We start from the raw sequence: 12868 nt of genomic DNA on the forward strand, positions 1-12868 counted from the left end.
TTTTTAATCTAAGCAACTTTAATCTCAACTTCCCCTAACACAATATCATCAAAACACCAACAACATTGCCCATGCAAATGTAGTGTATCAGAGCCGACTGGCGACTAGAAGTAGCAATTGCGGGTGTTCCCACCCAAGGGGAAGAACTGGGTCAAGGGTCATGGAAGCGATCTATGTTTGAGCTCTCAGAACCAGCTAGAAGGTTCGAGAAGGGGCGCGTGGCCAGGGCGTGGCCAGATCCCGCTGGAAGTATAAAAGTGTGCGAGACAGGGAGCTCAGTGGCTGTCTGTGGGAATCAGGGTCGTCTAGCCGTGGAAGTCGTCCTCGTCGTCGCCATCGCTGCTGTCATCTTTGTCATCGCCCGACGCCGCCACTGCTGGATAGTCAGCCAGCTATGCAGTCAGTTAGCGTCGTCGAGCTGGGTGGTCAGGTTAAATTTCCCACACTAACATAGCCACCTCGCACGCCGAGCTCGGCATTGCTGCTCTGCGATCTGCCATTAACATTCTAATATATCACATTAACAGGCCACTGTCCGGTCACATTAACATAACTAGCCCTGCCCACTTCGTTTATGACCCTTGGGCTACACCCATTTCAAACCTTTTAAAACAATCTGCCTCAGCAGCTTTCCCACTCTCTCCTCCACCTGATGACGATTGCTTGTGTTGTGATCAAAAAATATTATTTTTCTTTCAACCGATCTTCGTGACTTTACCGAAAGACCCAAGAATATTAATTCCTGCAGTCACGAAAGCTTTAAGTCAAGATTTTTGCCAAATAGTCACTATAACAACTCTTTGCTCCTGGGCTGCACCGCCATATAACAGCACATTCTATCATCAAGCTAACGTTTAATACCATAATGTTGGAAAATAGTCCTACGCGGTGGTGGTAAATCCAAACATTACAACTTTTCAAGCAAAGGCTTGTGAGTAAGTAACCTCTACGATGCCCGTCTCCTTTGTGTTCGGGACGCTGCTAAAGCAGCAGGGGGTGCGCCTTTGCCTTTGTTGTTTCAAGGGAGGAGTTCACAGGCTTCAGTTACTGGGTGTTTTTTTAGAACACGCTAAATCCATATGTGTGAAAAGATAACTATAACGTAAAAAGTAGGTGATATCACTCTTCATAAAAAAAATTGAAAATGGCATATACAACACCCTAATGATGGTGATAGGTGTGGCACTAGAAGTTACTTTTTCATGGAGTTGAACAGTGATTTGTGATCGAGTATTACTGAGGCAGACTCCATCTCCTCAGCAACCCGTGACCAACACCCATCTTTGCAGCGCCGTATGGCTCTCCAAATCTATGAGAGAATGTTGTGGCAAGCCTCCTCATTCTCTGACATGGGTTGCTGTAGACTGTGAAAGTGGACTTCGTTTTTTATCAGCCAGCCTGAACACCTCCTCTGTCCGCCAGGGTCTCTAGGGAGATTTGGACAGTGCACCCAAAGCAGCCATTGCAGCTGCATGAGCCACAGTCCAATAACTCGCCCATTTCCCCTCGGCATCAGGAATGGTGGAAGATCCAAACCCCAGCTGCAAGTGATCATGAAATTCTCACTTGCAACTTTCATTAGATAGCTGAGACCAGGTCGCTGTTTGTTCGAATAGGTTCCTGGATGTACACCCACTACCGGAGTGGAAGAATGGCATGCGCATCCTAGAAATGATAAGCCGATGGTCAGTGGGCAGATCAGCCTCACGTTAGGGCCTGGTGTCAAGGAAATGGGCGCGTATCCACTTTTCCATCATTATGTAGTCCAGCAAATGTTCTTGATTGGACCCGGTATGCATCCATGATGTTGTGTGGATGCACCGATGCTGGAACAGCGTGTTGGAAACAACAAGACCATGGGCTGCACAAAAATATAACAGCCTCCAACTGTTGTGTTTTAGCTGATCTGTCCGATGACTGCCAATCACTCCAGACCAGGTGCCAGCATCATGACCCACTCGAGACTCAAAGCCACACAACAAGAAGACTATATCGCGAGGGGTCACTTTAGCTAGCACCTGTAACAGGAGGTCATAAAAGGCATCTGATTCATCGGCCTTGCCTGCATCCCTCCACTGATGTTCATCTTTGGTGGGGGCATAAATAACCACGACCACCATACCTTGCCTTTGATTGAAGGGAAGGAGAGCCCACAGTGGCCTGAGGCTTCCAGTTTCCCACACCTCACCTCTATGCTCCCATACCCCCTACATTCTTTTGTTCAGAAGAAAATGCACTCTCTGTTGTTTGGCAGTCTTCTACCCCGAGTAGAGGACTGTCCACCCCTCATATTGGCTGGAGCCAGTCCACCGGACCTCCTGAATGCCGCAGAGATCCAGGTGGTACCAGTCCAGCTCCCAACAGAGGAGTGGCAGCCTTTCCTCCACAGTGAGCGTTTGAACATTCCACGTGGCCACTCGCAATGGCTTCTTGCTGTTTCTGGAGGAACCCCAATGGTAATTATTCAGACCTCTGGCTCCACCAAATTGGGTTTGGCCAGGAGTTGCCATAGATACTTTTCCCCCCGGGACCTCCGGTACAAGATTAGTTAGATTTTTTTACATGTATTTTAGTGGTATATGTATTGTATCATCCCCTCACACCCGTCCAAAACCCTGATTTTGGACCTATGGTGGCTACAACCACCATTAACGGGTATCGGCGATTTTGGAATTGGCCTTTCCTGGATGGCATTGCTCACATCCACCACAGCGTTACCATCTGGCACCAGTGAGGAGATAGGTGGTGGTTTTTGCTGGAAACATGAACATGCACACACATGTACACACACATGAACAAAGAAACATACAGATACATACACATGCACATATCATATAGATACACACAACACATGAACATGCACACAACAACACCAACCGCCATTCGCCACTAAGTGGCGGTGATGTCACCACGACGCTTGTGCCAGGCTAGGTGCACCTTGAGGCCACGTGAAGTGTCGAACGCCTGCTGGCAGGAGGTCACGGGGCAGACCCAGCAGGTGCCACGGGTTGACTGACTGAGACGACTGGCTGATGCCCCCTACTATGCCAACTTGCTGTGATTTAGCCACCCGGTGCTCCGCTCGATATTGTGAGCATCGGTCCTCCACCCTCCGTTGTTGCTAGAGGGTCACTGTCTCCACTGCCCAGTAGCGTCCTTCACAAGCCTCCTCCACAGAGGCCGATCTTGACACCGCTGGTACCAGTCATCGGCAAGTCCACTCAGCTCCGCGTCCTCCTGTACCACATCACTCCATCTTTTCTCTAGCCCATGCCACGCCTGTTTAGCCCCCTCTATCCGGCCGAACAACAGCAGTTAAGGCATGCGGTGACTGGGCATGCAGGCTACATGGCCCAGCCAACGTAGCCTTGCCTGCCGGAGGAGCTCACCGATGGGACTTTGTCCACATCTTTCAAAGATTTTTGAGCTCCTCACACAATCCAGCCTGGTTCAACCCAGGATGGATCGTAAGCAGTTCAGCCTAAATATTTCTCACCGGCGAAGATGTTCCATTAGGGATGTTCACGTTTCGCAAGCATGGAAAAGGGAGGGAATGACTGTGGCCGAGAAGACCTGAAGCTTTGTGCGGAGCGACAGACCAGGTAGCTTCCACACAGCGTTATGCAACCGATTAAAATATATTGCCGCTCGACTGATTCGGAGTGAGACCTCTGCTGCTAAACAAAAGCCGGTCATGAGCACACTCGCCAGGTATGGGAAACTCTCCACTCTCTCCACAACTACCCCATCACCGATTGGGAGTTGTGGCCGTGGAGTGTCCGATGGTACAAAATACCCAGGCAGTTGCTTAGTATTGGTGGGGCTGATTGTAAGGCCCCACCTCTTAGCGGCAAGCTCCAGATTAAGCAGCAGTGTCTCCAACTCCTCCTCTGAATGAGCAGCAATTACCAAATCATCGGCATACATAACGTGGTTGACCAATAGGGAGCCATCCCTTGACCGCACCCGGGCATCGATCAGCCTCCCATTGCATCTTTACCAAGTGGAAATTTCTCCGGTACAGCTATTGAAGGCTTCATGAACTACGTGTTCAAAATAGATGTTGAATAATGTGGGAGCGAGAGGACATCCTTGTCGCACCCATGACTATGTAGTCGACCTCGACGGTGAATTTGCATATCCTGGGCTTCTGGTGCGTTGCCTCGTCACCCAGGAGTGGAGGCGTGCGTCAGGGTTGTTGTGAACGTTCCTCGTGGTGGTCTCTATCTGTTTAAGTCGATGCGGTGTTCCGTCATTGTCGACACGCAGGGTCGTTGGGTGAAGTCGGTGAACTGCAGGGTTTTGTACTCGCGTGCTATGACAGTCGCTGAGAGTTTTAAGAGTTGGTTGTACTTGGTTGTCAATGAAATATTATCCGCCACAGTTTGTTCACGTCCTTGTGCATAACGAACCAAGGCATAGTCAATACATTCCAAATCTTGTTAAAATGATCAGAATTCCAGATCGAGCTATTGTCCTTCTATCTGTTGCCGTGGAATAAAAAAAAATTGAGGAATTGCACGGGAGAGAAAATGGATCCAAACTCCTCTCTCTCCCTTGTTAGAAATGAGCAACCCTCACAGCTATCAGCTGGAATTGAAATATTTCCTCCTTCACTGCCGATGCCGGATGGGAAAATTGTTGAGGTTTCAGGACTTTTTCAGTTGGTGCAAGCTGCTATGCCTCTCTGCGTTGTCAAACCGATTCATATATCGCCCAGACACCCTGGATGACAAGGAGAAAGGTGGCTGAGAAAAGTGCCGGGCCTATTTTTCTTCTGGTGAGAAAATTTCCCATCCGAAAATTAGCAGTCATTACCTCAGCATTGGGCAAGCCGAGCACATTTGCAGATTTTTGCTGGGTATTTTTCTGAGATGTTGCCCAAAAGCTTTGTTTAACACGGGGGGGAAGGGGGGGTGCATGCGTGTGCGTGTGAGTGAATGTGTTCCCAATCTGTTTTCCCAGATGCGCTGATGGAAACAAAACCGATTCACTCAGGGTACAGGAAAAAGCCGCTGAACACGGCGTCTCTGTGCACGTTGAAGAACAAATTAATGTACGGAGCCTCCAACTCCAGCCAAACCTCATCTCCGGCCTTGAGACTCAGCACGACGCTGCCGCTTATTGCGTCGTATTTTTCACCGCACACCTTAGAGATGACCTTCCCGTTTTTCATGATCATAACCACGAGATAGTGTTCATTGGAATGCGCGGACAGCGTGAAATAGTAGACGCCTGGGTGGGCGCAGGTGAACTTCCCCGTGCCGGCATTGTAATGGCCGTGCGGGTTGGTGATGATGACGTTGAACGTCACGGGGGAGCCGGCCGCCGGCGTGTAAGCGTCCACCTTCGCGGAGAAGGCCGACCTGGGCCCCACGCCGCTCTCTCCCCGCTCGCCTTTCTCGCCTCTGTCGCCCTGCTCACCTGGGACTCCCGGAGTCCCCTCGCGCCCCGGTTGGCCAAGAGGGCCCAGCTTTCCCGGCAGACCTAGGTGGACAACACGGTCCAAACGCACGGCGTGTGCATGAGTATGTGTCACCCCACGGTAGTGTAGCGGTTAGCGCTATACACTCGGCAGAGACCCGAGTTCGATTCCCGCTCATGGTCAACACGAGTGATGATTATCTGAAACGGTCCTGGGACTCCTTTCCTCGGTCGACTCATCCTCAAATTATTACCAAGTGTGATGTGTTAACAACGCCACTTTGGAGACAAAGGCGTGCCGGCCTTCATCGGTGCTCACGAACAGCACTTGCGACAACAGTCTGATAAGGCTATATAGAGGATCTTTGATTTTGTGTGTTCATCCCAACAATTGAGTCGTGTCCTGTGACAACCATCTTTGCTATTTTGCAGGAAAACCTTGCCCGACGTGTCTGTATGGAACATGTGTTTCAGGTCTACACGGTGTACTGAGTGAGTTCTGTTTTCCAGAATATGGGGGTCATGTTCTGGCTATACACGGTGTACCTAATGAGGTATATTTTCCAGAGCATGGGGTGATGTTACAGCTATACACGGTATACCGAGTGAGCTCTAATTTCCAAAACATGAAGATACATAGAGACCCATGACTAAACTTGGAACTAAACTACTTGTTATTTTACCAGGTGTAAGGTCCACTGAGCTGCTGTGTTGCCATTTTTTTAGAAGTGACCTGCCTGTCGACAATGAAAAGGCTGATATCATCACGTGGCATTTTGTAGCAGCCAAATACTCTGAAGTCTAAACGTTGAAGGGAAAACGAGAGGACCCGAAGAAAAAATTACATGACCACGGAGAGAACATGCAAATACCGAATTAACATCAGGAATTGTCAGGGTTGTGATCGAATCGACGACCTCCTGTGTACCAGACGAGGGAGTTAACATCTCCAAGCTACCGCAGTGAAATAAATAGAGCAGTGAGCTCGGTTATTTCCTACCTCGATTATATTGAGTTGCTTGGCCCCTTCTGGTGTCTTTTAACTTCACGTAAAAATAATAAGAGAAGTGATGAATCGCTCTGTGACACATGCAGCCTGTCGGTGGCTAGATCTTAACTACCTCACTTGGTTTACAGGACGTCGTGTGCTTGATCACAATCCTGACACCTGCTGTTATAATGGAGTTTGCATGCGTCTCTCCCCGTGGTTGCGTGAATTTTTCACCGAATCCTCTGAATTTTCTTCCTTCCATATTTAGAAATTGATTTAGTAGACTAAATGTCCACGTGATGATGAGTCCACTTTGTCGAGCTATCATTACGTGTGGCCAGGTCGCTTCTGAACAAGAGTTACATTTGTCGTGTGGTGGTTATTCACGTCTAAAACTTCGTCTATTTTTGCTGTGTTACTTTATTCACAGCATCCCACACGGATGCTCCTCACGTTCAGCAACACGCACTCTTGTAGCGAACTCTTGCTTTTTTCCTCCGCTAGCCTGCTACTTCGAGCTTACTCTCTCTTGCTCCACTAGCCTGTTACTCCCCGCTCTCCTAGCCTGTCACGGACACTCTATCTGTATACTCTGATAGCTTCTCACCCCTTTAGCCTATCACACTCAGGCTAAAGATTCTGCTCGCCTCTCCTCTGCTAGCGTGTCTTGCCCGTGCCCACCAGCGGGGGCTCAGCCATCACCGCTGGCGAGGACGAGGTGTGGAGGGCAAGGTCCCGGACTTCTCTTGAAAAGTGTTCACTGCTTCATCTCCAACCAACTTAACCCCGTTGCTTCACACGTTCCCCATTTATCGCCCTCCTCATTAAGTGCCCTCAGATGGCCCTCATTAAGCCGGCGTCCTCCACCTTATCGCCACTGTCTCGCGCCTCCGTAGCGCCTACACCGCGTTTGAATTTGCAGCCAGCCAATCGTTGCCTCGGTCACTAATTGCTGGCGTCTCTCTGTCTGCTGTCACCCAGGCCACGCGCCTGCACCTGCTCGTCCTGAGGTGACCTCACTGTCTGCAACCCGTACATAAATGCAAATGTTGTTTGCAATCTCTGCGCACGTTATGCCACTACACATAGCTCAGTGAGGATTACTTGGTAAATCAAATAAGTATATGGAATCAGCTGCTAGGAGCACACGAGTCAGTGTCACAGTCCCACCTGGGTCCCCAGTCAAGCCTCGAGCCCCGACGTCTCCCTTGGCTCCGGGTGCTCCGGTAGTGCCTGCGAGAAGAACAAAGCATGGCTCGTCCACTCCTCAAGCCACTCTCAATTCACTCCACTCCCCTCCACGCACTCTCCTGCCTCTCCCCTCTCACCTCACTCTACTCCACACGAACCACTCTCCTTCCAGAATGAGCGAGTGAACGATTGAGTGAATGAGTGAGTGAACTATTGAGTGAGTGAACGTGTGAGCGAATGAGTGAGCGGGTGAACGATAGAGCGAACGAGTGAGTGAATGAATGAGCGAGTGAACGAGTGCGCGAGCGAGTGATCGCGTCGCACCACGAGCGCACCGTGGGGAGTCTCTGGGACCCGACCCCTCACCGTCTCTGCCGTCCCTCCCAGGGACCCCAGGAGTCCCGTGCTGCCCTGGGGCTCCGGGCTGCCCGGGGATCCCGTTGATGCCCGCGCAGATGGTCCTCTCCTGCTGGGCTCCCACCACCACCACCAGCAGCAGCAGCAACAGCGGCAGGGCCGAGATTGACATCTGGGGACAGCAGTGGCGAGATGTTAACTAGCTTGCCCGGTATACAGGATGGATCTAAACTACGAACTATTATTTTATCTTAGCAAGTGAATTACAAATGAGCTGCTATATAGTCGCTCTTTTTTTCACAAGCGCACTGCCCCTCACAAATGAAAGTTCAATGATGTAGTGTTATCATCGTCACGTGAAAATGTACTCGTCTCTGTGCGAGTCTGTGGGTCATTGTGTGAGTCTGCTCGTCTCTATGTGAGTTTATGGGTCTCTTTGTGAGTCTATGGGTCTTTCTGTGAGTCTGTGGGTCTCTGTTTGAGTCTATGGGTCTCTTTGTGAGTCTAAGGTCGTTTTGTGAGTCTATGGCTCTCTGTGTGAGTCTGTGCGACTGGTTGAGGAGTTTATGGCCTTTGCGTGAGTCTGTGGGTCTATGTGTGAGTTAACTCGTCTTTATGTGAGTCTACGGGTCTCTGTGTGCGACTTTGAATTTTTGTGTGCGTCTATAGGTCTGTGTGAGTCTACGGGTCCCTGTGTGAGTCTGTGGGTGTATGTGTGATGAGTCTATGGGTCTCCCAGTGAGTCTATGGGTTTCTGTGTCAAGCTATGAATCTCTGTGTGCATCTATGGGTCTGTGTGAGTCTGGGGGTCTATGTGTGAGTTTGTGGGTCTATGTGTGAGTTTACTCGTCTCTATGTGAGTCTATGGGTCTTTTTGTGAGTCTATGGGTCAGCGTGTGATGATTCTTTGGGTCTGGTGTGATGAGTCTATGGATCTCTGTGTGAGTCTTTATACTTACGGTACGCTGAATTTTCTTTCGGATCACCGTATGTAGCAGCTGAGCGTCCTGCTAATCGGAGGTTGTCGGTGCTCAGCGTTCGTCACCAAGTCACTGGAATCCTCTCCCCCGTCTCCTCTTTTAAACATTACTTGAGTCACGTGGTCCTCCATTTCTAACTTGGTCCAGACCTCCCACATGTGACGTCACAGTCAACACGCACGAGCACAAACAAGAAAGACAAAGATCCCTCGTGTAGCCTTTAACAGACTGCCGGGGTCAAGTGGCTGTTAGAGCGAGAAGTAGCAGCGCCTATGAAGGCCGGCACTGTGGCACACGAGGGGGTGGGTGGCCAGCACTACCACGCCCACCCGCCTTCATCTCCCTTAGTGGTGATATTTAGCAGTGACGTGCGGTGAGGTCAATGGGTGGGGAGGCACTGGCTAGTATCAGTGCCAGATCTCCAAACTGAGGGGTGGAGTGTCCTCACTGAGGGCGTGTGTCCTCACTGAGGGGGGCGTATCCTCACCGAGGGGGCGTGCCCTCAATGAGGAGGGCGTGTCCTTAGTGAGGGGGCGTGTCATCATTGAGGGGGGCGTGTCTGACACGTCCCCCTCAGTGAGGCAGATGTGATAGCTGCCTCCCCTGGTGCTTTTTCAATGCAGTTTCATGACGAGACCAGCGAGCCTAAATATCTTTATACACATAATACGTGAAATAAGTTACCTGGACTATGGAAGGTTACATACAATGAAGGGGTCTACAAACATTACATTGGTGACATACTGAGATAGTAACAGGCACGCGCTTATTGCCTGCGCTCCATCCAGTTTCTGAGGGGTTGCGCAATCAGAGGGGAGGCTGAGCTCGTCGCTGCCTCACCTCTCGTCTCTTCCTGCATTTGCAGCAGAGCTCGGCAAAATTGGCGATTTTGACTATGAAAATTATTGGATTCATACAGAAATTATATTTATAACACAGATCAGTGTGGAAATCATACTATTCATTCTATTTAATGATTTTTTTTTGTACTTGAAGTAAAGCTATTTCCATTGCAGTATGACAGGTGAGGCTCTGCCTCCCCTGCCTCGCCTTACCGCACGTGACTGCCCCTGTATAGCCTGTAATAGACTGTAGGGGCAAGAGCTGTTCGCGAGCACGTATGAAGGCCGGCATGGCACATGAGGGGGTGGGTGGTCAGCACCACGCCCGGTCGCCTTTGTCTCCCCAGCAGCGATGATTTTACGTCCCGCACCAGCTACTCACTTGAGACTGAGGTGACCTCGCGGAGGCTGCGGGCCAGTTTAGATACTCGAAATCACCGATGTTGGCCGTGATTTGAACTCGGGTCGCCGGGTTCCCAGTATGGCGTAGAGCTAACCGCTACACTACCGCTCCTTACACACTCACTTTGATAGAAACACACAGAGAACACGTGATGGAGTTAGTGTGACCCTGTCCGCTTATTGCATTTCTCGATTTGGAACCAAAACACGCACGCGCGTGCGTGCGTTTGTGTGTGATATCTCACCCTCGCCACTACTGCTATCATCATCACCATCAGCCAGGGACTATCCACTGCTGGATGAAGGCCTCTGTAATCAGCCGCCGCCACCTCTTTCCATGCTGTGACACGTGTGTATGCACGTTCAACTTCTTTCGCAACATACGTAGTCAACCGTGCTAATCGAATGTGCGGGGGAAATAAACTTTCACACACACACACGTGTGCTTGCGCGTGCACAACAACAACCGCCTTTCGCCACTAAGCGGCGGTGACATCACCACCGCGCTTGCGCCAGGCTATATGCACCTTGAGGCCACGTGAAATTTCGAACTCCCGCTGGCAGGTGATCACGGGGCAGATCCAGTGGGTGCCATGGGTCGACTAACTGAGATGACTGGCTGATGCACCATCTGTGCCCTTTTATGTGCAAGCTTCTTGTGTTTGAGCCAACCAGTGCTCCGCGTGTTGTTGTGAGCATCGCTCCTCTGCCCTCCGTTGTTGCTGGAGTGCAACTGCCTACAACTGCCCAATAGCATTCTTAACAAGCTCCTCCTTAGAGGCCCATCTTGACACCGCTGGAACCAGCCATCGGAAAGTCCTCTCAGCTCTGCATCCTCTTTTAGCACATCACTCGATCTCTTTTTTTACCCTTGCCACGCCGTTTAGCCTTCACTATCCGGCCGAATAAAAGCTGTTTAGGCATTTGGTGGCTGGGCGTGCGGGCTACATGAACCAGCCAACGCAGCCTTCGGTGCCAGAAGAGCTCACCGATGGGACTTTTCCAGATCTTTAAAGGTTTTTTGTGAGCTCCTCACACAATCCACCCTGTTTAAACCCAGGATGGATCATACTCAGGTCAGCCTAATGTTTCTAACCAGGCAAGATGTTCCATAAGGGGGGGTCCACGTTTCGCAAGCATAAAGAAGGGATGGCATGACTGTGGCCGAGCCGACGGGAATCTTCATGTGGCGCAACAAACCAGGTAGCTTCCACATAACCAATGAAAAGATAATGCCGCTCGACTGATTCAGAGTGAGACATCTGCTGTGAATCCGAAGCTGATCATGTGCTCACTGCCCAGGTATGGGGAACTCTCCACTCTATCCACAACTGCCCCATCAACAATTGCGAGTTGTGGGGGTGAATTGTCCAATGGCACAAAATAGCCAGGCAGGTGCCTAGTTTTGGTGGGGCTGATGGTAAGGCCCCACCTCTTAGTGGCAACCTCCAGATTGAGCAGCACCGCCTCCAACTCCTCCTCTGAGTAAGCAGAAATCACCAGATCATCGGAATACATAACATGGTTGACCAATAGGGAGCCATCCCTTGACCTCACGTGGGCATCGATCAGCCTCCCATTGTATCTGTACCAGATAGAAATTCCTCCGATACGGCCATCATTGGCATCACGAACTACGTGGTAGAAATAGATGTTAAATAATGTTAGAGCCAGAGGACATTCCTGTCATACCCCAAGGTGAACAGCGAAAAGCTCCGACTCCTGGCCACGTAGTTTTACCAGGGCCTGCCCAGCAGAGAGTCACGGACTTCAAAAGCATAGAAGAACAACCCAGAGCCCAGGCCTACTGATATTATCATAGGCCTTGACCAGGTCAATTAACGAGAGATGTATGTTTTGTTGGAATTCCCTACACCTCTGTTGTAGCATACGGACAGAAAATATGGCATCTGTGCAGTACGGCCCTTTCCTGATACCACATTTGGCTCCACAAGCCTCACCTCAGCATGCCTGGCTGATTAATCCTTGCCAGGACCTCTCCCGCAACACTGAAGAGGGAATTGCCCCTGTAGGGCATCCTTCCAATCCTGCAGAACCCGTCTGCTTGTCCAGACTGTTATTATGATGTCATGTAGGTCAGTTTTCTCACAAACGCCACCATCCCTCAGAATTTCGCTTGGGAGATCATCTCTGCCTGGTGCTTTTCTTGTTCTCAGATTTTGGATAACCTTTTGTACTTCCTCAACATATAGCACCTTAGCCAGCCACTCACAGGAGATGACTTCTTCTATACTCTTTGGTTCTTTCGGTAAAGTTACGTAGGTCGAAATAAAACAAAATAAATAACGACGTTTCGATCGCAACACAAGCAATCGTCATCAGGTGAACATTTGATGACGATTGCTCGTGATTTTACCTAAAGAACCAAACAGTATGGATTCCTGCAGTCACTAAAACATCAAATCAAGATGACTACTTCTTTCAATATATGAGGCACGACAGCATCAGCATGGCCATTCCTATTTTTCCCGATGATGCTTTCCACGCTGAGGGACTTACCCTCCCCTGAAACCTCACAGAAATGCTCAACAAATCGACAAAACCTGTTCCTAGGGGTCATAGATCATATCACCTTCTTTCCCTGTTGTAAATATTGTGATTAAAAAATATAATGAATAAAAAATAGGTAAAATAATGAAATAAAAATGCACTATTGGCAC

The 12868-nt window shown here is 49.9% G+C and overlaps 1 protein-coding gene across 1 annotated transcript in view; it reads right to left on the reverse strand.

The window, feature by feature from the left end:
* The window catches only part of LOC116956608 (complement C1q tumor necrosis factor-related protein 5-like), a 137335-nt gene continuing 124467 nt past the window's right edge, over nt 1–12868 (reverse strand). The window contains exons 3-5 of the mRNA XM_076054398.1: nt 7973–8096; nt 7586–7648; nt 1–5487 (exon numbers count right to left, since the gene is read on the reverse strand). Of these exons, the coding sequence (XP_075910513.1) occupies nt 4991–5487; nt 7586–7648; nt 7973–8096 (684 nt within the window). The 3' untranslated portion in view covers nt 1–4990. The remainder of the gene's footprint in view (nt 5488–7585; nt 7649–7972; nt 8097–12868) is intronic.

This window comes from Petromyzon marinus, chromosome 66 (genome assembly GCF_048934315.1).
Source record: "Petromyzon marinus isolate PM22_M1 ecotype Great Lakes invasive population chromosome 66, UKy_Petmar_22M1.pri1.0, whole genome shotgun sequence".
In the NCBI taxonomy this organism is placed as follows: Eukaryota; Metazoa; Chordata; class Hyperoartia; order Petromyzontiformes; family Petromyzontidae; genus Petromyzon; species Petromyzon marinus.